Genomic DNA, 27788 nt, shown 5'->3' with positions numbered 1-27788 from the left:
TGCCCAGGCTGGTTTCCCTCCAGGGAGCTGGCAGCACAACAGAACCTGGGCCAGTGAGAGACTGTACAACTCTTCCTGACTGGAGCAATCTTGTAGAAATGAAGCCGAGAAGTAGAGTCCATCTCTAGACTGGCCCTGTGTGAGAGGCCGATGAAGTCTCACCTAATTGCTTCTCTTGGTTGGGAACAGACAGAAATAGGTGAGATTATCTGGCACAGAGGGCTGACTCCAACTCTCCTGTGGTTTGGAGCGGCAGCTCCTCAGCTCACCCTTTCCTCCTGTCTCCGCCCCTCCTCCGAGTGCTTCTGCAGTGTCACTTTGAGAGACTCCCTGAGGAGCTGCATCTCAACCTCGGCAGCCGAGAGCTTTTTCTCCAGCTCTGTCTTCTCTTTGCTCAAGGCTTCTGTCTTCTGTGCAAACTGCGCCCGTAAGAAAGTGTTCTCTCGCTGCAGCTCCTGCCAAAAACATTCTAATATGTAACTGGTTCCCTGTATTACACATTCCCACACACTCTTGGCCAAGTGTCATCCTTCTCCAGTCATTTCTATAGGCAGTGCTTCCTCTCTAGGACCAAAGGAGTCAGTACCACTCATTCCTGGAATCTGTTAAGTTTTAGAATCTTACTCATTGGCCCACTGAATCAGAAATGCTAGGGACAGATGCTAGTAACCTGTGCTGTGGTATGCCCTCCAAGTGACTCAGATGTGCTCTCAAATATGAGAACCACTGTTTTAATAGCAATACTGGGGGCTGGAGAGATGGCTCAGTGGTTAAGAGCACTGACTGCTCTAGCAGAAGACTCCAGTTCAGTACTACCACCCAAATGGCAACTAATAACCACCTGTAACTCTGGTTCCACGGGATCTGAAGCCCCCTTCTGACCTCCATGGGCACCAGGCACACACATGGAACACAGTCATACTGACAGGCAAAATACCCATACGCATAACAATAGAAGTAAAACAAAACCCACAGAAATACACAAGGAGAGCAGCACTGAGGAAGGACCATAGACAAACATCCCAAGACTCAGGCTGGAGGCCAGACTTCCTCTCCTTATTCTTGTTCTAGTCAGTAAAGTAGGTGATATTTTGATGCTATTAGATTGAACAGGCCTTAATACCATAATGTGATATTCATCACTCAAAAGCACCAATGGCACAATCTCAGTTTACAAAGCAGATTCCTTCTCAGTGATAATGGAGAGTGGCCCCAGTGAGAACACAGTTTTCTCTAAACTGATCCCAGATACAAAGGAATACAAATGAGAAGGGCTCTAAACCTCCCACTGCCTCTGCCACTCTATCTGACCGGACTAGCAGATAAAGACTTCTAGGAATGCGGCGCAATGGTGGTGGACACCTTTGATCCTAGCACTCAGGAGGCAGAGGAAGGCGGATTTTTGAGTTTGAGTTTGACATGGTCTACAGAGCAAGTTCCAGGACAGTCAGGGCTACACAGAGAGACCCTGTCTTGAAAAACCAAAAAGAAAAGAAAAACAAACAAAAGAGTTCTACAAGGCTGGAGGGATGGCTCAGCAGTTCAGAGTACTGGATACTCTTCCAGAGGACCTAGGTTTGATTCTAGCATCCATGTAACAGTTTACAATCATTTGTCACTCTAACCCCAGGGATTTCTGATGCCCTCTCCCGGCTTCCACAAATATATAAGGCTAACGAGATGGCATACTAGTTTATATTACTTGTAGCAACTGCACACCCTCTTCTGACTTCCTCAGGTACCAGGCATGAATACTGCGCACATATATACATGCAGGCAACACAGTCATACACATCTTTTTTTAAACCCCACCCATACACACACACAAACAAACATACAAAACACAAGGACTTCTAAGATGATCGCTCACTTGATGCTAGGACCTTACTATCTGCAGCCCTCTGCTTTCCAAGTATCTTCTAATCTCAAGACATTTGGACTTTCTCCTGAAGCCTTTTCTTTTCCTTTTTTTTCTTTTTTGGTTTTTCGAGACAGGGTTTCTCTGTGTAGCCCTGGCTGTCCTGGAACTCACTCTGTAGACCAGACTGGCCTCGAACTCAGAAATCCTACCTCTGCCTCCCAAGTGCTGGGATTAAAGGCGTGCACCACCACTGCCTGGCTCCTGAAGCCTTTTCTAACCTGTCAAGAATTCAGCAAAGTTTAAGATGTTTTCTCTTTAAGGGCAGGACATCTTTGTCATTTGACTCCTTTTGTATTTCCTGGATATCTAAACACAGGGAAAATACTAAATTATAGTAAGAAGAGTGCTGTCCGGGGGCTATGTTTACCTGTAGCCTCAACAAGCAGACATCCCCAAAGGGGGCAGGGCGGCCCAAAAGGGCACTGTGGACTTGTAGCTCACTCTCTCGCACTTTCTGCTCCAGCTGAGAGATATGTTTCCTTTGCCTGCAAACCCAACAAAGTTAGATTTGAGATCCCGACGTTAACTCCTTTATAGTCTGAACCCCTTTCCTTAGATAGAAGGGTAACAATCCTTAGACCCTGATTCTCGACATCACATTTTGGATGGCAGCTATGTATGTACCACAGAAGTATACTGGACACTATATTTTGCTGAAAAGGTAGGATCAAATGAGAAAAAGTTTACTGGAAAAAACCAAGGAAAGATTAGCTGCAATGAACGCCCCCCACCCTCACCCCTTACGCCTTCCTTCCATGCAGGCCCTGCAGACACACTGCTTATCACATTATTAAGATGCAAGGCCAAGCTGCACATCAGCCAGGTTCTATCTTGAGGAAAGGCAAGGCCTTAAACAAGGGGATTAAGCGGGGTCACACATACCCTGGCCACGGGGCCCTGCCTGAGCAGAGCCCGGTCTCTCAGCACCCCTGCCATCTTACTTGTCAATGAGGAGTTCCTTTTCCTTCAAGAGATGTTCATTACTGTTCAAGATGCTGATCCATTGTGCAGGCTCTAAGGTGGGCAGTAACGGAGTAAAAGCAGCAGGATGGTGACAGACTGCTCCATTCTGAAGCTGGAAGGCAAACAGGTTTGGGAGGTTTGAGCCTGACCACGGGTACCTGGAAAAACCTGAGCAGCTGTCAGTTAGGACTGGAAGTCAAGATCTAGTCTGGCTCAGCCTGATAAAGTCAATGTTTTAAAAATAATTTTAGCTCTGATGCAAGACTAGAAAGAACTTGCCAGGCAGATGTCTGCCAACTAAACTCTCTGCTCAGACAGTCTCTAGTTTCTAAGGTCAGTTATTAAATCAGGAGCTCACAGATCAGGGAAGGAGAATACACCCTGCTTTTTCCCTTCTCATTCTTCAGCAGCATGGGTCACAGTGGGGTGAGGGGGAACCAGGGACAGCTTAAAAGACCAACTAAGAGTGCTGGAGAGATGGCTCAGCAGTTAAGAGCACTGACTGCTCTTCCAGAGGTCCTGAGTTCAATTCCCAGCAACCACATGGTGGCTCACAACCATCTGTAATAGGATCCGATGCCCTCTTCTAGTGTGTGTTTGAAGACATCGACAGTGTACATAAATAAATCTTAAAAAAAAAAAAATCCAGCCAAGAGTTCAAAGATACCGTCTATCACCATCTCTGTTGTTTTCAAGGCAGGGTCTAGCACCACCACATTCAGCTTCAAATGTGGATGTGTGTCGGGGAGGGAAGGGGCAGGAGCACAGATGAATGTCAGAAGACAACCATGTAGTCATTTCTCTCCTTCCACCTTTACATGGGTTCTGGAGAAGAAACTCATGTCTCAGGATTTTATAGCAGTGCCTTTACCTGCTGACCAATCTCACTGGCCCTTCAAAGATAATCTTTAGGGCTGGGTGTGGTAACCTTTAATCCCAGCACAGGGGAGGCAGAGGCAGGTGGCTTTCCGTTAGTTCAAGATCAGCCTGATCTATAAAGCAAGCTCCAGGACAACCAGGACTACATAGAGAAACAACAAAACAAAACAAAAAAAGACGATCTGTAATCCTTACTTCTGCTGCTTCACCTTTCTGCTGACCCTGAGAAGACTTATTCTATTAAGTTTCTGCTATTAGTTCCTCAAGTGCTGTGAGAATTCAATACAATTCTGTATGTGAAGTAAGCAGCCCATGAGCGTGTGACTGGTGTTAGTGTCCTCTTTTGGCTTTCCCTCTAATTCACTACTTGGGGAACACATGTAGTCTTTTATTAGACCACCAACAGATTCAATGGCCAATAATTACATTTTCTTTTCCTGTCTATAAACATCATCTTTATTCACAAGGTTTTTTTGTTTTGTTTTGTTTTTTAACAGTTAAAATTTGTCAAGGGCAAAGTAGGCTGGAGAGATGGCTCTGCAATTAAGAGCATGTATTGTTCTCCCAGAGGAAGGACCTGAGTTTAGTTCCTAGTACCCATGTCAGGTGGCTCACAACTGCCTTTAACTCCAGCTCCAGGGGATCCACACCCTCTTCTGGCCTTCTTGGTCACTGTACTCACATGCACACATCCACACTCACATATAAATGTAATAATACTGCCAGATAATACTCTGGATACCCAGAGAAACACTGTCACAAAAAAGCAAACCACATCAAACCAACCAACCAAACACCCTAAAATGTGTAAGCCAAAACTTATGAACTTCAAGGGGACACAACATGCAAAAGTCAGGAATACTTCTCTACCTGCATTTGCTCCATCTGTAAACGAATCAACTCCAACTGCTGTCGACAAGTACTCAGTTCACAGGACTGTTCTCCAGGATGCCAAGGGTCAGGACTTGGTTGCCACACCTGAGAGGATAGTGACTTGGAAAGTCCAGGAGCAGGCTGGAGTCCCAAAGGGAGCACCCCACTGCTGCTAGCATGTGGTCCATTCCGCTCAAATACTGCCCCACTGCCTGGTGCCTTCTTGGATTCCGGCAATACTTTGTATACCTCCTTATTTGTATCAGGTCTTGGGTTGGAGAAATGGGCTCGGTAATGTGGATCTGAATATAATGTCTCCAGCATGGCTGGCTGGTTAAGGGTAGACTCCATGCTAGAAACATCAAACTTCCTCATCTCTCCCTCTCTTTCATGGCCGACAGCTGGAAACCAGGACTGCTGAATCCCCTTTTCCCCAGCAGCACTAGGGAGATACATAAAATCTCTTGCTAGGCCCGGGGAACGTTTCACTGCACCAAAGTCTCCATTTCTTGTCATCCCCACACCTTCAGTCAATCCTGACAAGGGGAGTTTAGTGGAAGAAGGCCCGGAAGGTGTAGAATTTGGTTTGGCAGGAGAGGCCCCCAAAGTAGAAGGCATCACATGGGCTGTTGGAATGGTTATGTGGCTTTTGATTGGCTGGAAGGAAGGGCTGCCACTTGAGCTGCAAAAATCTGTGGAGAGAAGAGTCTTCCATGAGTCAAGATGGAAGCAGCAGCTTTCTTGTCTGGTTGCAATGCCAGCTATTTGTCTGTTTTCATACAAGTAGAGAGAATGTGATCAGAAGGAGCAGGGAGGAGTGGGAAGTGGTGGCGCATGCCTATGATCCTAGCACTTGGGAGGTTGAAGTAGAAGAATTATCCTGAGTTTGAGGCAAGGATGGGCTATACTGACAGTTCCGGGCCAGCCATGGCTACAGAATAAAACTCTTGCCCCCTAAAAAATGAAGAAAAAAAAAAATCATACAACAACTTGAGAAAGCTGAAAACTAAACTTTAGAAAAAAGAAATCACTTACTTTTAGGGAAATGGATTAGGTCCTACTCTTCTGGATGCTGGACAAATCTAAATTTTATAATCTAATTTAATAAAAACAATTCCCTTCCAGGAAGTGCCAAAGCCCTCTGAACTCCAAAAACTCCTCAATGAGAGTGAGTAATGAGTCCAAACTACCTTGAAGCTAGAGAGGCGGACAGAGCTGCTGATGACCCAGGCAGGAGCAGGCAGCATCTGAGTCAGGACTGTTCTCTCTCCCACACCCCAGAGCCAACTGCCTGCACATTGGAGGTTATTCTTAGTAACTCTCCGGTTTCACCCTAGCACACTGAGCACGCTTAAGTGGTAAATGCAGAAATCTTCTGTTTTGAATTTTGTTATCCATTTGTTCACTTGTCTACACTAAAATATGATTTTAAACTTTTTTTTCAGACTAGACTTTTATTTATTTGAGGCCCACCTGGGCTACAAAGCTAGCTGAAAACTAGCCTGAGCTATATTGTGAGACCCTGTATTAAAACAAAACAAAGCGGCACACACCTGTAATACAGTACTTGAGAGATGGAAGCAAATCAGCTTATTCCTGATGACACAGCAAGTTCAAAGACAGCCTAGCCTGGTCTACATAAAACACTGTCCCCAAAACAAAAAATAATACACACACTTAAAAAAAAAAAGACTTATTTATATGAGTGTTTTGTCTGCATGTGTGAAGACACAGTTCCAAAACCAAAAAATACGCACACTTAAAAAAAAAAAAAAACTTAATTTATTTGTATGAGTGTTTTGTCTGCTTGTGTGCAGGTGCACCACATGACTCCCTGTAACTGAAGGTACAAACTGCTGTGAGCTACCTGAAGTGGGAGCTAGAAGATATACTTGGTTCCTTTACAAGAGCAACAAATGCTTTTAACTGAGAAGCCTTCACTCCAGCCCCATAAATAGTACTTTTTTGTTTGTTTTTATGAGAAAGGGTCTCACTATGTAGCTTTTGGTTGTCCTAAACTCAGTAAACCAGACCAGGCTGGCCTTGAACTCAAGAGATCTGCCTGCTTCTGCTTCCCAAGTGCTAGAATTAAAGGTTTGCACCACTATGTCTGGCCCCATAAATAGTAATTATTATCATTAGATCTTCTGCCCTCTAGGCCCCATCTAAATGTCTTGTAAAGTACTGATGGGTAGTTGGTACATATATGCAAAAGCACATGGCAGAGACATGAGAGATACAAAAAAAAGAGTTATATGAAGGGGAATCAGTAAAGAAGAGGGCATGGAGAGGCCTTGTGGGACCACTGGAACAAGAATAATAGTAAAACTGGAATAGCTAGTAGATAAACTGAAAATGGGAATAGTAAAAATGGGCTAGATTGAAGATGGAAAGGGGCCATCGACGAAAAACAATATGGCAAGGCTGTGTCTGAATGGCAGAACACCTGTAGCATGTGTGAGGCCCAAGGCTCAGTCTCCAGAACCACAGAAAAAAGAACAAAGAACAGGTCTGTGTACTCACACCACAGTAAGACAGCAAAGTTGGTGCTATTAAGAAATAAGCTTGGGCTGGAGAGATGGCTCAGAGGTTGAGAGCACTGACTGCTCTTCCAGAGGTCCTGAGTTCAATTCCCAGCAACCACATGGTGGCTCACAACCATCTGTGATGGGATCTGATGCCCTCTTCTGGCATGCAGGCACATATGCAGGCACAACACTGTACATAATAAATAAATAAATCTTAAGAAAGAAAGAAAGAAAGAAAGAAAGAAAGAAGGAAGGAAGGAAGGAAGGAAGGAAGGAAGGAGCGAGCATGCTTGAAATTATTTATGGTTATTCAGATTCCATGACTGAATAGCCTGTCCTTACGATCATTCTATAAATGACAATATATGTGGAATTCAAATCGAAAAGGGCAGTGTATGCTGACAGTCAAAGTGGAATCAAGCTCACCCTCTGCAATGTCTGAGCATGATGTTCCAATGGCTGTGTCCCCACTGTCAGCAATGCTTGAGCAGCGGCTGAAGCGGCTCCGGAAGGCCTCTGAGATAACTGGTGTCTGCCATTCAGTTCCCAGAGAACTGCCTTTCTGAATCACATTGGAACCTGTAACAAGAGGCATTTTTTACTTTAGTGTGAGCCAGCTGATGAAATTCAATTAAGCACTTTTTTGGGGGTGTAAGGTCAGTAAATTTTTATTTAGGTGATTTCACATGTAATTCCTTAACTGTCTATCTACATTGTTGAAGCTCAAGATTTATCAAGATAGGCCCTTTTCAAAGGATTGGTGCTTAATTCAGTTGTGTTATTAGCCCTGTATGACAAGAACATTTAGTTTAATAATCAATTAACCACCTACAGCTACATTCGACCTCAGTTATACCTACCCACATATAAAGCCTTATCCTAGCAACTTACTTAGACGCACACTAGAGCCATGCTCTAAGCACGCACTATATGCAATGTAGTTCTTGAAAACCTAATCAGCAATAAAACATTCCCAACAGGTCGCCTGCTAACAAAGCAGTATATGAAGAACCCTAGGGGCTTGTTTTGTAATGGCTATGTCCACAGCAAACAAGATTACACCTGTGACAGAGCAGCAGGCCACACCTTTCTTATTCTCAGCCCCATTTCAGCTACTATGAGCTCCTTGATTTACTTTTGTTGCTTAGTTTTATCTTACTTTCGTTGTAGTTTGTTTTGGTCTTTGAGACATATCTTACAATGAAGCCTAGGTTAGCCAGGCACTTACTATGAATGCCAACTAGGCTGGTCTCAAACGGAATTCTGGGATTAAAGGCATGTTCTATTTTTTTGAGATATGGTTATCACTCTGTAGAACAGGCTGGTTTCAAACTCATGGCAATCCGCCTATATTAGCCTCCTGAGTAACCAGGATTACAGTGTATGCCATTGGGCTTAGCTCAGTTAGCTGATTTTTTTTTTTTTTTTTTTTTAAGATTTATTTATTTTATGTATAAGCATACACTGTAGCTGTCTTCAGACACACCAGAAGAGGGCATCAGATCCCATTACATGTGGTTGTGAGCCACCATGTGGTTGCTAGGAATTGAACTCAGGACCTCTGGAAGTGCTCTTAACTGCTGAGCCATCTCTTCAGCCTGAGTTAGCTGATTTTTAATGAAAACAACATGAAACCTGAAAATATTAAAAGATAGAAGAAATAAGATTTACCAAGAAACCTGGTATAGTGCCACCACATTCCCATAATCCCGTTCTTGGAAGGTAGAAGTACAAAGGCCAGCTATTTCCAGGCCAGTCAAGGCTACATAGGGAGAGCCTGTCTTAAAAAACAAGTCATCTTTAGGGAATCTGGGTTTTTTTCTATCTATCTATCTATCTATCTATCTATCTATCTATCTGTAATAGAATCCTGCTTCCCTACACACACACACACACACACACACACACACACACACACACACACACACACAATTTATTGAAAAGTTGAAGCTACAATACTTTATCTAGTTTACAGAGAAGACAGTGATCAGTATACATGTCCAGGTCCAATATCTGCATACTTTACATGGGTTCTCAATGGATGAGATTAGTATTCTGAACCAAAATAGTCTTCAATGTATAGCCTATGATGTAGTCTACACATATTACATATCCCTGGTCCCTATAAACTAATTATCAGTAACAACCCTCATTCCATCCCAATGGTGTGAGTTATCCTACATGTCCCAAGGCTGCACATACAACAGGGATGTCAGTCCTCTGCTGAAAACTACTGCCAGTCTAAACCAATGTACTCACAACAGGTCAGTCAGATCAATTTTGAAAATTAATCCAAACAGGTTAAGGTGAGTCTGTATAGTGGTACATCTAGTCCTAGCACAAAGATAGGTATCTTATTGAGTTCAAGGTTAGCCAGGGCTACATGGCAAGTTCCAGTCTAGCCAGTGTTACATAGTGAGGATGATACACAAAGAACCCATGTATGGGACTGGAGAAATGGCTCAGCAATAAAGAGCATTGGAAGAGCCCCTGCTCTTCCAGGGGACCCAGATTGGATTCCCAGCACCTACATGGCAGCTCACAACCATCTCTAACTCCAGTTCTATGGGATCTGATACCCTCTTCTGGCCTCTGAGGGCACCAGGCATGTACTTGGCACAAACATGCATGCAGGCAGAATATTTATACACATAAAATCTTTAAAATTTTTAAATGAAAAAAAAATTTAAACTCCAGTTTTTGAGCAAGTAAGAGAAAAAAAAAAAACTAACAGGATCTGACTTCAAAGCTTCTTTAATGTATTATTAGGCAAGTTAGATTAGCATTTTTTTTTTTAAATTAACCTGTCATAGAGATGGCACAGTGGTTAAGAACACATATTGCCCTCGATGAGTAAGGTCAGCTCCCAGCACCTACTTTTCAGAACTACCTGGGACTTCAGCTCTAGAGGGACACATCATCCTCTTCCGGCATGGCCTGACACTTGTACTCATGTACATAGACCCAGACCCACATACACCTAATGTTAAAAAAAAGTCTTTAAAATCTCAGCATTTGGGAACCAAAGTCAAGAAGTTGTTACCAATTTTGAGTTCAGCCTGGACTCATAACAAGCTAGCAAAAAATAAATCAAGTTCTAGAAAGACTTAAATCCAAACTATTTTTGTTTTTAAGACATTGTCACCTGCCTTCAAACTCTTGAACCCCCTGCCTTGAGCTCCAGTGTGGTGCTACAGGTACTACAGGTGTGTGCACTAGTACTGGCTTGTTTAAGATCATTCGTTTATTTGTTCCTTTCTTTTTTTCTTTGTAGCTCAGCAGAAGCACTTGCATCTATAAAGCTCAGGATTCAAAGTTTAGTAACACCAAAAGAAAATAAATCAAATATACTAGTTCTCTTTTGAGGTGGGTTCAGGATGCACACATTGCCCAGGGGCCACCTTGAACCTGCACTCCACCTGTCTCCGAAGAACTGTACATGGGAGAACCATCTTACAGTTAAATTACTTTTTTTGTTTTTGTTTTGGTTTTTCGAGACAGGGTTTCTCTGTGTAGCCCTGGCTGTCCTGGAACTCACTCTGTAGACCAGGCTGGCCTCGAACTCAGAAATCCACCTGCCTCTGCCTCCCAAGTGCTGGGATTATAGGCGTGCGCCACCACTGCCCGGCATTAAATTACTGTTTAAACTGCTGTGAATTTTCTAGCTTGTTCTGAAGATCCATATAAACAAATGCACCAGCAGCTACTTATCCTCCATGTAACTTAGGTGCCAAAGTTTAAGTTGAAATTGGAAAATATGCTTCTACAAACTTTTTGACTAGAAGCAAGCAAATGTTATCTCACCACAAATCACCTTGTTCTGTCAAACTTAGTGCATTTGCCATGGTCACCATTTTTTCTGTCACCTCCTCCTAGTCACAGCGCATACTCCTAGTTTCTCCTGAAGGCAGCCTTTCTCTAAGGACTCCTACTGTTTGAGTTATACTCTGATTTGAAAAAAATATACACTCAAATTTTATATATATATATATATATATATATATGGAGAGAGAGAGAGAGAGAGAGAGAGAGAGAGAGAGAGAGAGAGAGAGCGCAAGGCTTCTCTGTATAACCTTGGCTGGCCTGGAACTAGCTCTGTAGACCAAGCTAGCCTTAAACTCAGAGATTCATCTGTCTCTGCCTTCAGAGTGCCGGATTAAAACTATACCAGCATGCCCAGCTTATCCGACATATTTTCATGTTTATTCTGTGAGTGTATGCCATTTGAGTTACTTATACTATATTTTTGTAGCTAGGTGTGGTGCCTCATACTTATAATCCCAGCACTTGGAAGGTGGAAGCAGGAGGACCAGGATTTCAAGGTCATCCTTGGTTGCAAATGGAGCTTCAGACCAGCCTGGGGTATATATGAGACCCAGTCTTAAGCTTAAAGTCACCAGCAGCATCTGTATAGCTAGGTGTGGTGGAACAGAGTGACTGCCTCAAGTCTAGGATCAGACTGGTCCATACAGTAAATTCCTGGTCAGCCAGGACCTCAGGACCTCATCACCGCTGCCAAACCAACAAAACCAAAACCAAACCAACAAACCCCCCTTTGTGTGTATGTGCTTGTGTTGGTATAAAGACCATTATTAATCTGAAAGACATGCTACTGAAGACAACAAAAAAAGGCAGGAAACTTTGTTAGGAATTGCTATCTTGCACAATATTAAAAGTATAATTTACCTATAAGATAGTGCAGGGCACATGGCAAATATTCAATGACTACTGAAGGAATCTTCAAGTTATCTAGATGCTTATCATGATGCCCCACAGTGTGTGAGTAAAAGCACTTGGGCACAACCTTGGCAACATGAGTCTGATGCCCAGATCTCACAAGGTGGCAGAAGAGAACAACTCTTGAGAGTTGCTATCTGACCTCCATGGCAACTGCACCTGCACACACACATGTATACAAATAAAAATGAAGGAAAGAAAAAGGGAGGGAAAGAAAGAAAGATAGCAAACCAAAGAAGGTACCACGAAAATGTACTAGGGTCTACCGTGAGCCAGGTACTGTGAGACTCCAAAGTTAAAAGCATTTGTCTAGTCAAAGTTGAATAAAAAAACGGCATTTTTTGACAAATATCTCAAAAAATCAAGTTATTTTACTATTCTGATCTGAAATGAGCTTCCTTAATTAAATCCCTCTCGTTATGTTTGTATGTGTGTTTAGAATACACATGCTTCATATACCTACAGTGTGCATCCACTGAGCTTTCAAAAGCTTGCCAATCTATTCTAAAGATAAATTCCCAGCTTTCTTGGTACAAGAGATGGTGGGCATCCAAGAATTCCAATCTTTGTGGAAGAACACTTGAGTAGAGCACCGTGACCCATGCTGTCCCTCCCGATTTCACTCAGAACTGTGTCTCATAGACATAGAAGTTAACTTCTGGACTCCATATGCACAAACGGCATACCTGCACGCACACACACACACACACACACACACACACACACACACACACACGCACGAAATAGGAGAAGCCAAAATTTAATACAGAAGACTACTCACCCGGTGAAGTAGCATGAGGAGACCTGTCATTTGGATATTTTTCTTGCATGGCCATCAGTTACCTGAGACAACTGCAGAATGAAAGAATAACCAGTCAAAATTCTCTAGTATCTATGAAAAAATTATTTGTAACTCTGTTCCCATTAGATGAAACTAAAACAGAACAAAATAAACCAAAACCAAAACAACAACAACAAAACCCCACCATAATCTTGATTTAAGAATAAACAAAATCAGTTTCCTCCTAACTTTAACAATATGCTTCTGGCATCAGACTCTGTGTGTGTGTGTGTGTGTTGGTGTTCCAACTACCTAGCTCTGAATGCTATCTTAATTCCCAGCTTGTTGTTCCCATGCTTATCAACTAGCTACAAGTCAACAGTCCACTGACTCCCTCCTAGAGTTTATTTGCTAGGATGGTTTGCAGAACTCAAGGAATCTTTACATTTACTAGTTTAGATTAGGCATGAGGGAACACATCTATAATTTCAGCACTCAAGAGGCAGAGGCAGGAGAATTATCACAAATTCAAGGACAGCCTAGTTTAAATAATGAATTCCAGGTCAACCAGGACTATATATATATAACTGTTTAGATAAATAAATTATGGTCTTATTATAACGATATTACAGCTAGGTGTGGTACTGCATACCTATAATCCTACATTTGGGAGGCTGAGGCAGAAGAATTACCACAAGTCTGTACAACATAACGAGACTGCCTCAAACAAACAAAACGAAAACAGGAGAAAAGGAGAAAAGGGGATATCCCAAGAGACATGTAAAGAGATGCATAGGGTCTCTTGCTGCAGCAACTTGAGTGGGAGCACCTGGAGCGCCGGCTCAGAACGACAATCCACGAGTTGTAAGAAAACAGCAGACAAGCCAGACATGGGGGAAATCGCCAGCTTTGGTAAGACCAAGCTGAAGAAAACCGAGACGCAGGAGAACACCCTGCCGACCAAAGAGACCACTAAACAAGAAAAGAGGAGTGAAATTTCCTAAAGGCCCAGGAAGATTTCCTCACCCCACACCACCCAGTCATCTCCAAGACCCGCTCATGATGTGGAGGAAAAGCCACCTGCAAGAAGGACGCAAGCCACAAGCTGCACTGTGAACCCGGGCACTCCGCACTGATGCCACCGGCCCGCGGGTCTCTGAAGGGGACCCCCCCCCCACTAATCGGACTGCCAAATTCCACCGGTTTGCCCTGGGATATTATAGAAAATTATTTGTATGACTGATAAAAATAAAACACACCTTGTTGCGCCAAAAAAAAAAAAAAAAAAAAAAAATGCATACGCCAAAGGCAAATAAGGGGTACAGAGCTTCAAAGAGAACACACTCCCTTGAGTTTGCCACTGATGGAGAAGCTAGAAATGACAAACTGACAGTATAAAGGATTTACAAATAAACTTGGTTGAGAAAATATAAGTTACACAAAAGTAGAATTTAGCTAAAGGAGCACTTCCTCAAATATGACTGGAAGATATAAGTAGCATACTACCTAGCCTTCCTAGGGACTGTAGAAGGCTAAGAAAAATAGGGCTTTACTTCTAACAATTAGGAGTTTGGGGTTACTAAGGATGCTTATAAAAATTTGTCTGTAAAGATTTGCTCACCAAGACTGCTGCCCATTAAGTTCTACTGCCATATCAAAAGGAGTAGAATTCTTCCAGGCTGAACCCTGGTTAACAAACCCCCCCCAGCCAACCCCCTCAGCCCACCCCCCAGCCCACAGAAAAAAGATCTATAAAAACTACCCAGGGGCTATCAGTCAACAAATAGACTTATCAGCATATGAAAAGATACATGTCATTTTGAAGAGAAAAAAACGAATACCTATCTTACAACAGCATACCATATACTCAAGCATTTCCCCATATTTTACACTGCAGAGTATTTTAAGTCTGGAGAGATTGCTCAGAGTGGTTAAGAGTACTGGTTGTTCTTCTAGAGGACAAAAAACTACCTGTAACCTTAGGAATCCAACACTGTCTTTCAGGTCTCTGGTGACAGGCAGTAGGTACACATATGGCACACAAAAAACCATCTAGACAAAATACCCATACATAAACACCTTTAATCCCAGCATGAAGAGGCACAGGTAGAGACATCTCTGTGAGTTTGAGGCCAGCCTGGTGTATATAGAGAGTTCCAGGACCACCAAGGCTATACAAGAGAACTTGTCTCAAAACAAAACAAAAATAAAGTAAATCCTGGTGACACACATACATGTAGTCCCAACTACTCAAGTGGCTGAGAGAAAGACTGCTCGATACTACAAAAGGTTCAAGAAATCCATAACCTGGGAAATACTTAACAAGATCACATCTCAAAAAACAAACAAAAGGGGCTGAAAAGATGGCTCAGTGGTTAAGCCAGTGTACTACTCTTGGAGAGGACCTGAGTTAAGTTCTAAGCACCCACAACAGGCAGATCACAGCACGCTGTAACTCCAGCTCCAGGGGATCCAATCCCCTCTTCTGGACTTGGGCACCTGCACCCACCTCACATGCATATATACATATAACTAAAATTTTAAAAATATTTATGTTTTGGCTAGGAGGTAGTGGCTCACAACTTTGATCCTAACACACAGGAAGCAGAGGCAGGTGGATCTGAGAGTCTGGGCAAGCCTGGTCTACAGAATGAACTCTATAATAGCCAGGGCTACACAGAGAAACCCTATCTCAAAAAAACCCAAGTAAATAAAGAAGTATAAAATAAAAATAAAATAACTAACATTTATTGTATGTGTGAACAACAGTGTACCTGTGGAAGCAAGAGGACAAACTTTGAGGATTGGTTCTGCACTTCCACCTCATGCATATGAGGATCATGCTTGGGTTGTTGGGCTTGGGACAAGGGCCTTTACATGCTAGTCCCCTCAGCCAATCTGTGGAGGCCAGAGGTAGACATCAAGTTTTTTCTACCACATTTTTTGAGGTAGTGTCTCTTTACTAAAGAGAAGTACACTGATTCAGCTAGACTGGCTGGACATACTACCCCTTTCCTCCAAAGTACTGGGGTTATAGATGCATATTGCTAAGCCTACTGGAGATCTGAATCTAGTTCCTCATGATTCTGTAGCCAGCTCCCCAGTTGCCAAGCAGTTTTTCTTAAGCCAATCTCTGTCTTTCTTTCAAAGTACTGATACATAAACACTTAGAGGTGGGGGCATAAGACAGAGTCTTACTTGTGCCGGGTTGGCCTCAAACTCACTAGGTAGCTAAAAACAACCTTGAACTTGTGATCTTCATCCCTCTAATTCCTGACTACAGAGGTATCAGACCTAAGAAACCATGTTTTAAATTTACAAATTATTCATACTATGATTATCATTCTGATGTGTATGTGTAACCATACTGCATGTGTGGAAGATAAGAGGGTAGCTGGGATAGTTTAAATATGCTTGGCCCAGGAGTGGCACTATTAGGTGGGACCTTGTTGGAGGAAATGTGTCAATGTGACATGGGCTTTAAGACTCTCATCCTAGCTCCCTAGAAGCCAGTCTTCAGAACAGAACAAGAGGTAGAAGTCTCAGCTTTCTTTCTTTTTTTTTTTTTTTTGGTTTTTCGAGACAGGGTTTCTCCGTATAGCCCTGGCTGTCCTGGAACTCACTCTGTAGACCAGGCTGGCCTCGAACTCAGAAATCCGCCTGCCTCTGCCTCCCAAGTGCTGGGATTAAAGGCGTGCGCCACCATCGCCCGGCTAAGTCTCAGTTTTCTTACGCCATGCCTGCCCACACATTGTTATTTGGGAGGCAGAAGTTAAGACTATCCTAGGCTTGTGCCTTTAATCCCAGCACTTAGGTCAGAAGCAAGTGGATCTCTATGAGTTCCAGGCCAGCCTGGTATATAGAGCTAGTTCCAGGATAGCCAGGAATCCCTGTCTGGAAAAACAAACAAGCAAAGACTACTCTGGGCTACATGAGATCCTACCCCAGGAAACAGAATACAATAAACCAAGGAAGGAGGGAGGGATGGAAAGAGAGGAGGATGAAGTCAACTGTCAATGTTAACAAGGAGACCGCATTGTGGCCAGCAATGAGTGACTTTCTCCTTTACGGCCCTTCACTTGAGTAAGGCCAGACCTCTGGCTAGGTGCACTAAGTGAAGCTAAGTTGCATTTATTAAGTATTCAGACAGCTACATATAGGAAAACCACTGTATACATGCAGGATATGGGATGGGCTGCTCAAGAGGACTTCGGTTAAGGTGTCTTTACAACAGCTATATATGATGCTGTGGCTAAGTCTGCTCAAAGAATGTAATTTGTTTTTTTTTAACTGACTTTGAACTTTGATTTATTTATTTTATATATATGAGTACACTGTAGCTGTCTTTCAGACACACCAGAAGAGGGCATCGGATCCCATTACAGATGGTTGTGAGCCATCATGTGGTTGCTGGGAATTGAACTCAGGACCTCTGGAAGATCAGTCAATGCTCTTAACCACTGAGCCATCTCTCCAGCCCAGAATGTAATTTGTAACAAGAATTACTATTAAGCAAAAGTTTAAGATTACAGTAAAAATATGTTAACTAATTTAGCTATTTTTCTAAAGAACTGTCTTTTGTAAGACTGTTTCATGAGGTGCGCTGTTTAGATCTGTGAAGCACTAATATGGTAGACTCGAGTCTAAGTCTACCAGCCCTAACTGTTGTCTTTAATGCCATTGTTTGAGATGTTCTTAAGGAAACAAACAAAAATGGGGGGAGGGCACAACAGGAATTCAGAAACTCTGAATTTATGAGAGCCCAAAATAATTTGGGAAAATACACAGGATACAGTTCTTAGAGGTGAAATTCAATTTTGAAAGGGAAAAAAAAGGTGGCTCTCTGGTACTAATGAATTTACTTTACTGATCTCTACAGTGCTATCTTAGCAACAAGAACCCAAGGGGTCATCGACTGGCTATTGTAGTAACATAATAAACCATGCCCTAAAACCACACTCCTTCATAGAGTACCAACTTAGCACCCAGGAAGCAGAATCAGGAAGACTGACGGCTCCAGGTTAGCCTGAGCCACACAGTGGGTCTCCAAAACAAACAGGCTGGAGAGATGTCAGTGGGTAGAAGCAGTAGTTGCTTTCAGGGGACCTGGGTTGGAATCTCAGCACCCACACAGTACCTCAAAACAACCAGTTTTAACTCCTGCTTCAAAGATTTTGACATCCTTTTCTAGACTCTTTGGGCACTGCATATATATGGTATGCAGACATGCATGCAGGCAAAACACCCATAAAAATAAAGACCAAAACCCCTCAAAAATAACAACAACAACAACATCTTCAACTTATGGCTAGTTATCAATTTATAGCTAGCCATTCAACTGATGGCCAATGAGTCAATGATACAGCATCATCACCCACTTATGAGTGATGCTTTCTGTCAACACCAAATCTACCTTCTCATTGGCCTCTTCTTTTGCCCTTTTCTTTCTTTACTTTTTGTTGTTGTTGTTGGTTTTGGACAAAGGATCTTACTATGTAGTTCAGGCTGACTTTGAACTTTTGTCTTTCTCACTCCCCAACCTCAGTACTAGAACAAAATAACAATTTCAGTTTGTTATCCTTTAAAGAAGAACCAAACAGAAGCCAGGGTAGACTAAGACATTTTCAAATTCAGACAAAGTGACAAAAGAACTCCCAGAGCCCCTAGACTGGTATTTAGAAACCCGGTGGTCCTTCTGTACAATGGTATTAGGAACCCAGAGGTCCTTCTGTATCTATTTAGAACTAAATTCCAGGAATGCCTCAGGCAGTAAAATTCAGATGTTCGTGCTCCTTATATGGTATAGCATTTGCAGGTAACAGCTGTCCATATTTACCTGTACATTTTAAATAATCAACTCTAGAGACCAGGTAATAGTAACAGTCCACTGTTAACTACTGAGAAAGCTAAGGCACAAAGAATCCCTGCCATTTTCCTTAACATCATTTACAAAAAGTAAATAATTATATATCAAAAAGTACAAACAATCCTAGTCCATTAAACAGATAAGATGGATAAATGTGGTATAACTGTAAAACTGGGTATCATTTGGCTACAAAAGCAATGAAGTGAACTAGAAAGCTTAGCTGGTTAAGTGCTTGGCTGCAATCAGAGGAACCTGAGTTCAAATCCTCTGAACCCATGCAAAAGCTGATGCATGCCTGTAATTCTAGTGCTAAGGAAGCACTGACATGAGGATCCCAGGGGCTTGCTGGCCAGTCAGTCTAGCCAAACTACAGATCCTGGAGGAAGGACTGAAGGAACCAGAGGGTTTAGCGATACAAGAACACAGCCCACAGAATCAACTGACCAGAATTCATGAAGGCTCCCAGAGATTAGGGAGCCTACAGGGCTCTGACCTAGGTCCTCTGCATACATGCTATGGCTGAGTAGCTTGGTGTTCTTGTTGGATTCCTAACAGAGGGAGTGGGGGCTGTCCCTGAGTCTTTTGCCTACTTGTGAGACAGGATTCCTCCTACCGGGTTGCCTTGTCCAGCTTTGATGTGGTGGTATATGTCTGGTCTTATTGTAACTTGTTACACCATGTTTGGTTAATATCCTTGGAAGCCCTGCTCTTGTCTGAGGGGAGGCATTGGATCAGGAGTGGGGGGGAGAAGGAAGGTGTGGGGGAGAGGCTCAGGGGAAGGGAGTGGGGAAAACTGCATGCAGTTGGGATCTAATATCTGAGAGAAGAATAAAACATTTTTAACAAGGTGGAGACCAATAGAGAAAGATACCTACCATCAACCTTTAACCTCCATGTACATGTGTCCATGTACCCACATATATGATATATGCATACAAACATGTACATGTGAATATACATCCCACACATATACAAAATGAAATGGGGTTGATAGGATAACTTAATGTTTGCTGTACAAGAATGAGGACCTATGTTCTATCCCTAGCACCTACATAAAAACCTATGCAAGGTGGCACATGCCTATAATCCCAGCATTGGAGAGACAGAGATAGAAGGATCCCTGTAGCTTACTGGCCAGCTAACCAAGCCTCATCAGGGAGCCTCAGATCCCACTGAAAGCCCATCTCAAAAAGTGGATAACTCCTGAGGAACAATGTCTGAGGCTGATCAATGCCCCCTACATGTACCTGTACACGTTACCTAAACATCATGCTAAATGAAGCCAAACACCAACAGTCACATATTGCATGGTCTCAGTCATACGAACAGCTAACTTCACAGAAATAAGAGCTGAGTAGGCAAGGAATAGAAAGTAACTGCTAACATATATAATCTTTCTTTTCAGGGAGATTAAAGTATTTAGGGGTTAGATTCTATAGTGGAACTATTAAAAACCAATGACTTTATGTTAGTGTATGCAATCATAGTCCTCTAAAAAACTACAATGTTTGCATAAAACAAATGCCAATTGTATTTCAGGGTTTTGTTTTTATCTTTGGGGTCTTATGTAAATCAGGCTAACCTCAAACTTGAAGTGACCCTTCAGTCTATGCCTTTAGAACCATCCTCCAGAGCAGTAGCTCTCAACTCTTTATGTTATGACCCTTTAAGACAGTTCCTCATGTTGTGGTGACCCCCCAATCATAATAAGATTATTTTTATTGCTACTTCATAGCTATAATTTTGCTATACTTACAAATCAAAATGTAAATAGTGTTATATAAACTCTGTGAAAAAGTCATTCACACCCCCCAAAAGGGGTTGTGACCCACAGGTTGAGAACTACTGAAGATCACTGAAGGCAGAGACAAGAGGTTGATTATAGGCATGCACAATTTCTGCACATGTGCACACACACCCCATGTTGTTTTGTTTTGAGACATGTCTTATGTAGTTCTAGCTAGCTTTGAACTCCATATGTGGTGGAAGTTGGCCTGTCTCTGGGATTAGAAGCTTGGGTTATCATGTCACTTTCTATTTCAAGGTTTGTTTGTTTGTTTTAAAGTATCTCCATTAGATGTCCCTGCTTGGGACAGCTGCTAGGGACCATGTGGATGTCCAGCGGCCATATGTATATGTATATATGTGTAACTGTTCCCACCCCTCACTGGATGCAATGCTCTGGAGAACTTATAGTGGCAGCACTCAGAAGCTCTGCTGCTTGCCCAGGAATGAGAATAGGAGAGCGGATCCTGATACTCAGCTGCTGTGAGGCAGCAGGGGCAGAGAGGTGACTTTTACCCTTCCCGCCACCACCACCTCTGGCAGTCATGGGTCACAGAATTATGAACTCAGGAGGGCTAGCCCTATCCCCTCTGCAGCACTCAGGAGAGTAGGCCTTGTACCTTGCCAGGACAGCACATCAGAGCTGACCCTGGTGGCAGGGGCACAGGTGAAGAAAAGCTGGCCCTGTCACACATCTGCCATGAGGTGACAATGGGTACAGGGGTGATGCCTTTCCCTCCTGGTCCCTTACTTCCTGTGGCAGTCAGGAGAGCTGGTCCCAGGGTCATTAGAGCGGGTAACCTGGCCCTGCCCCTTGCAGCCTGCAGCACTCAAGAGAGTGGCCCTTCACCTGGCTTAAACAGCACAGTAGTGCTGGCCTGATGGGATGGGAGGTGGTGAGCTAGCCCCACCACTAGTCTAGTGTGAGGTGGCGCGGATGCTGCCCTCACCACCCGCCTCACCTCAGAGAACTGGCTCTGGGGTGATGACAGCTGGTGAGCTGGTCCTGCCCCCTTGACAGCTGCAGTACTCAGGAGAGCAAGTCCTGCACCTTATCTGGGCAGCATAGTATAAAGATGGCCCTAGTGGAGGGGGCACAGGTGAGCCAGCCCCAAGAGTGCAAGAGAGCTGGTCCAGTCACCTCTCTGCTGTAAGGTAACCTGGGTGGGGGGAGGGGATGCTCTCTGTCTCATTGCCCCTTCAACCCCAGAGGCAGTCGGGGAGAGGTCACGAGAGCCAGAGAGCTGGCCCTGTACATCAACAGCTGCAGCACTCAGGAGAGTGGGCCCTGTTCCTCACCTGGGCAGCACAATAGTACTGGGCCAACTGAGGGGAAGCAGTTGAGCCAGTAGCCTCAAGGGCAGAGAAAGAGAGCTGGTTCCATGGTTCATCTGTTGTGAGGTGGTATGGGTGTGGGGTGATGCCCTTGTTGAGATGCATGAAAGGACTAGTCTTGCTGATCCAAAGTTTCGGAATCTCCATGATACAGCGCAACAACAGGATAACCAGGAGTAGTCCTGGTGAGGATCCAATATTGATGGTGTCAGAGAAGCCAGAGATCTCTTGAACTAGACCAGTAACTCATTGCAATGAACGTTCGCTAGTGAAGAGGTGTGGACAGAGGGATATGCTGTGAGACACACTGTAACACACTGCAGCTTTTATGGTGCAATGTTCTCTATGCTTTGTTTTTGTTGTTTGTGTGCGAGTTTTACTTGGAGGGGTTACAAGGGTGAAGGGCGGATACGCGGGGGTAGGGAGATGAGCAGGACTGGGGTCCATGGTGTGAAACTCACAAAGTATCAATGAAAAGTTTAAAAAAAATTTTAAAATCTGTGAATATATTTTTTAAAAGTTAAGAATAAACCATATTAAGTTATTCTAGACTTTCTTAATAAGCTTAGAAGCAGATGAGCAACAATAAATTTTTTTTCAGCTGAACATAGTACACACTGTAAACCCAGAACTCTGGATGCTACCCAGGGGATCTTCAGCCTGCACTACCCAGTGAGAATCTGTCTTAAAATATCAAATTAGGACTAGAGAGATAGGTCAGCAGTTACGAGTGCTTACTGCTCAAAGCTCATTTCTCAGGGCCCATACATTTCTCAGGGCAGCTTACAACTCCTGTAACTCCAGCTTCAAAGGATCCAAGACCCTCTTCTGATCTCTGCAAGAATTTCACAAATGTGTGCAGTTGCACGCATACACAGAGATATATAAATGTGAAAAAAACAAAACAACAACAAAAAAACCAACCACACATCAAAAGTAAACCAAGAAAAAGTCTGTGACAGTAGCTCATCTCACAGTGCTCCTGTACACTGAGATGAGAGGCAAAAGAATCCCTAGTGATTTGTGGGCCAGTTAGCCTGATATGTACAGCAACAAACAATAAAGACCTTGTCCCAAACAAGTTAAAAACAAGGACTGATGCCTAATGCTGTTCTGTGACTGCTACACAAAAACACTGGGGTACAAGGATGCCCACAGTAACACACATTCCACATAAAATATAATAAATGCTTAAAATAATTTAAAAAAAAAAAAAAAAGATTTTAAGGGGCCAGGTGGTAATACCTGCCTTTAATCTCAGCACCCAGGAGGCAGAGGCAGATGGATCTCTGAGTTCAAGGTCAGTCTGATCTACAGAGTGAGTTCCAGAACAGCCAGAGCTACATAGAGAAACCATGTCTCAAAAAAAAAAAAATCAAAAGAACAACAAAAAAGGATTTTTAGGACTCACCAAAGGCTATAGACTCTCTAAAATATACAAACAAACAACAACAAAAACCCAACACAAATAATCAACTATACAGCTAAAGAAATACAACTGAATACATATAGGAAGGAGATAAAAGCCCCTAACAGAATTAGTTACTAAAAGTGAATACACTACAAAAATGTTCACTCATATAGAAAATGTAACATGTATATAAAACTTCCCATTAAACCCTGTGCTAAATAAATACTTTATATATGTGTACTTTATATATCTCATGTCTAATATGCATATCAATTCTGAGTCAGTTACTATTATCACCCTCCTTTTACAGATAATAAAGGTTTAGACTAAGGGGCTGGGAAGATGGCTGAGTAGTTCAATGCTCACACATAAGCACGAGAACAAGAATAGAGACACCCAGAACCCCAGTAAATGCCAAGTGGGAATGGGAGCTCATGTGTAATTCCAGCTTCAGAAGGCAGAGAGAGGGGATCCCAAGAGCAAGCTGGCTCACAAGATTAACTACACTGGCAAGCTCTGGGTTTGACTGAGATAAGATCTGCCTCGGTGAACTAGGTAGAAATCGATGATGATACTGCCATCAACCTTGGACCTGTGCATTCATGTGTACACATGCGTATGGGCACTCAGGTCCTCAGGCCTGACAGCAAACACCTTTATCTATTGAGCCATCCTGAAGGCCTTCACTCTGTTTGCTCATTTTGTTTTTCTCTGTGTAGTCCTGACTATCCTGGAACTAACTTTGTAGTCCAGGCTGGTCTTCAACTCGGAGATTGGCCTGCCCCTGCCTCTGCCTCGACAGTGCTGAGATCAAAGGTGTGTGCCATTACTGGCTGGCTTCATCACACAACTTCTTAAACTATGGGTTGATAGATGGTACAATGCAAAGTGGACATTGTGAAAAATCTAATAGTAAAAGATACTTGAATATATAACAGCCAATTATCAATTCAAAATCAAACATGTAACAAAAGCAAGATGTTTCTGGCTCCCCTGTTCTGTATTGCCTGACTTCACTGCAGCCCTGGTTCTGAACATGCCACACCAACTCTTTGCACTGTGCATGCCCTTAAGCTATGCAATACCAAACACACGGCTTCACACACCTTGGCTCAACTTTGAGGCCATTGTAGGTCATGACCTAGACTGTTTTTACTGTGCATTCAAGGTTTTCTCCTCTTAAGGAAACATCCTCTTATGAAGAAAACAATTTTCATATTCTACTATCTTTTTTTTTAAAAGCCATCAAAATAGTCTGTGTTTGAGTGGTGCATGCCTGTAATCTGCAGCACTTGAAAAGTGGAGAGAAGGAGACCAGGAGTTTGCTTTATAGTTAAGTCCAGGCCAACCTGGGATACATGAGACTCTGTCTCAAAAAGACAAATGACAACAACAAAAAGCCCACAAGGAAGCAGACATGTCAGCGCACACCTTTAATTCCAGCACCTGGTGGAGGCAAAGGGATCTCTACACAGCAAGTTCCAGGCTAGCCAGGGCTACAGTGAGATCTCAAAAAAGAAAAAAACAAGATAGAAACAAAACAAACAACAAGGCTGGGATGTAGTCCGTCGGGAGCGTGCTTCTCTAGTGCATACAACTTCTCTACGTTGATCTGCAGTACCACACAAAACTGAGCAAGCTAACAACATACACTCTAGTTGTAGCATTAAGACCAGAAATTCAAAGTCTTCCTTGGCATTATATAGCATGTGTATGTGATGTATGGTGTTCAAATGCTTGACCTGAAAAACTGCTGTCTGACAGGCTAATGAGATGGCTCAGCAGGTTAAATGACTTGCCACAGGCCTGACAACCTGAATCAATCCTTGGATCTGGATCCTATGGTATAAGGAAAGAACTCTTGAAAGTGTTCTTGTTCTCCTCTCCCTCTCCCTCCCTCCCCCCCAGATAAATATTAAATGGCCCTAAACACACTTCTGCCATTTTGTACTATGTATTTATGGGGAGCAGTGTTCTCACTATGGATAGTGATATCAAAATACCAACTCTGAAAAATGTTGAAGATGGTTTGTATCCTGTAGTATCAAACAGTCACCCAAGCTTTCTTTTGGTTTCTGTGACAAGGTGTCACGTAGCCCACGCTGGCCTAGCATTTGCTCTGTAGCCAAGGATTATCCTCAAACCTCTATCTTCCAAGTGCTGAGAATACAAGCATGGATCACCATCCCTGGCAATATTTAATTATGTAAAAATAAGCACCTCATTAATATGCAGAGAGATGGCTCAGTAGTTAAGAGCACTGACTACTCTTCCAGAGGTCCTGAGTTCAATTCCCAGCAACCACATGGTGGCTCACAACCATCTGTAATAGGATCTGATGCCCTCTTCTGGTGTGTCTGAAGAGAGCAACAGTGCACTCATATACATTAAATAAATAAATAAATACATTTTAAAAATAATACAAATTAGCTGTTGTCTTTAATAAATGATAAAAATTGTACACATACCAGAGACCTGTGTTCTCCTATTCTGAGTCAGGGTCATCTCTGTGGCCCTGGCTGGAACTCAGTAAGCAGATCAGACTAGCCCTGGCCCCAGGCAATGATGCTGGGGAGGCTTTTGTGCAGTGTATATTCAACTGCAGTCCAGACTTGGTACTGTTATTATTATGAAGCATTTCCTGACTCAGGATTTTGTAAAACATTGTTCTCCATCATCTTCTAATTGGTCAGTTAAGAGAATATCAGTCTATAGCTGGGCAGGAGAGGGTAAGGTGGGACTTCTGAGCCCAGTGATTGAGAGAGAGAAGGTCTCAGGTGGGACAGAGGAGGTCACCATGAGGATGTGTGTGAAGAAAGAAGTGCCAGAGTGAGTCTAAGATGACAGGTAACACCACATGGCTGGGAAGTATGCCAGGCCAACACAGTCAGGTTAGAATAGCTCAAGCCTGACCAGTTATAGTGCTGAGCCTTTTAATAAATATAAAATGCAAGTGTTTATATATAAATATATATATAATAAAGATAAAAATCTCTGTCAATACTTGGGACCAAGGGTGGGCATAGAAAAGCCCCCAGTACTTTTACATTTGGTACCCAATGTGGTGCTCAAACCACAACCCTGATATTAAGTCTCATGCTCTACTGACTGAGCTAGCCAGTACTTTTACAATTCTCCTGCCTCAGTTTCCCGAGTACTAGGATTACAAGCACAGGCTACCACACCAAGCTTCAAATAATTGTTTCAAAGTAAGTTTCTTCATCACTTGTCAATGTTTGATATACTTACACACTCAAGATCTCATAAAAATTTTCCAAGCAAAGAAACGAGATCAATAGTGGCAGTCTAGCCAGGCGTTGGTGGCGCAAGCCTTTACTCCCAGCACTTGGGAGGCAGAGGCAGGCGGATCTCTGAGTTCTGGGCCAGCCTGGTCTACAGAGTGAGTTCCCCCCACCCACCCCCCAAAAAAGTGGCAGTCTAAGGGCCAGAGAGACAGAGGGGTAAGGGAGAGGGAGGGAGAGGGAAAGACAGAGAAGGGGGCGCAGTTTAAGAGACCCTGTTCTGATACTATATTCATCAACCGAAATTTATTGAGTACCTACTATTTGTCTGGCCTTGCACCGTCAGAAATGTATCGTGTTAAAGAAAAACTACTGGTCATATGTTAGCCTGGAATCTCAACACTGTGGAGACTAAGGCAAAATTAACATGAATTCAAGACAGCCTGGGCCTGATGTGCGCTTGCACATCTTTAATCCCAGCAAGGGAGATGAAAGCAGAAGGATCTCTATGAGTTCAACACCACCCTGGTCCACATGGTGAGTTCCAGGCCAGGAAAGACCGCACAGTGAGACCTTGTCTCAAAACCCAACACAACAGCAGAAGCCCAGCCTGGGGTATACAGTAAACTCTAGGCCAGTCTAGACCTAAAAACAGAAAGAAAAGGGAGGGAGGGCAGAGGACATACTAAGTAGTGGATGGCCTGCCTCACTTGGGCTAAGGGCTTATTTAATGCTCCTTACTTCAACAACAACAGACACCGTCTGACCTTCCTGATTTACTGAAGTCAAATGTTCTGACACTCTACTAGACAAACTAGTAATGCATCCCAAGCCTCAGACCAGGTTCCTCAACTTGCCCACCACTGACCTTAGCTTCAGCTACTTGCGGGTGGGGGTTAGGGGCTGTCTTACAATACCATCGCTAGCTTCTTCCTGCTAGATGCAGTAGCAAAGCCCGGGGAGAGATCTAGGCCGGCCCCAGGCGTCCTCTGCCCCTCAACTACCCCTCAGCTCAGACGCCACCTCCGCCGGGACGGCTCGCTGAAGGACACCCGCGCCTTCAGTTCCCGGCCCTTTGTGAAAGGTCTCCACTCGCCGAGTGACAACTTGCTTAACGTCTATTCTTGCCGGGCTCTTCCCGCGGGCCGTGGGCTCTTAACGAGGGCAGGGGGCATCTGGCACACAAGTATGGAAACTGCCGTGGAGTTAATGACAAGGGGAACGCGAGGTGCAGGGGGGAAGGGATGGAGACGCGAGGGGGCGTGTGAGGATCCTTAGCCAGGAAACTCCGCCGGTGAGAGAAGAGATTGGGGTGGAATTAGTCTCCGTCCACCTGCGCATGCGCTTCGCTCTCCACGGGGTTCTCCCCCCCCCCCCCAAAGAAGCTAGGTCCCGACTTTCCAAGGTTTTCCCGGGGTTACGGAATGAGGGCCAGGGACCGCTGCTTCGGCGGGAACCCCCAAAAAG

The 27788-nt window shown here is 43.5% G+C and overlaps 1 protein-coding gene and 1 pseudogene across 1 annotated transcript in view; one reads left to right on the top strand and one right to left on the bottom strand.

The window, feature by feature from the left end:
• Window positions 1-27788, bottom strand: part of Cep85 (centrosomal protein 85) — a 42879-nt gene that overhangs the window by 14926 nt on the left and 165 nt on the right. The window contains exons 2-7 of the mRNA XM_034503209.1: window positions 12683-12753; window positions 7591-7743; window positions 4634-5328; window positions 2863-2996; window positions 2289-2406; window positions 270-455 (exon numbers count right to left, since the gene is read on the bottom strand). Of these exons, the coding sequence (XP_034359100.1) occupies window positions 270-455; window positions 2289-2406; window positions 2863-2996; window positions 4634-5328; window positions 7591-7743; window positions 12683-12737 (1341 nt within the window). The 5' untranslated portion in view covers window positions 12738-12753. The remainder of the gene's footprint in view (window positions 1-269; window positions 456-2288; window positions 2407-2862; window positions 2997-4633; window positions 5329-7590; window positions 7744-12682; window positions 12754-27788) is intronic.
• On the top strand, window positions 13471-13784 carry LOC117708409 (thymosin beta-10 pseudogene; annotated as a pseudogene).

This window comes from Arvicanthis niloticus, chromosome 5 (genome assembly GCF_011762505.2).
Source record: "Arvicanthis niloticus isolate mArvNil1 chromosome 5, mArvNil1.pat.X, whole genome shotgun sequence".
In the NCBI taxonomy this organism is placed as follows: domain Eukaryota; kingdom Metazoa; phylum Chordata; class Mammalia; order Rodentia; family Muridae; genus Arvicanthis; species Arvicanthis niloticus.
The sequence above is the reverse complement of the archived record's forward strand: the minus strand, read 5'-3'. Positions and strand labels throughout refer to the sequence as shown.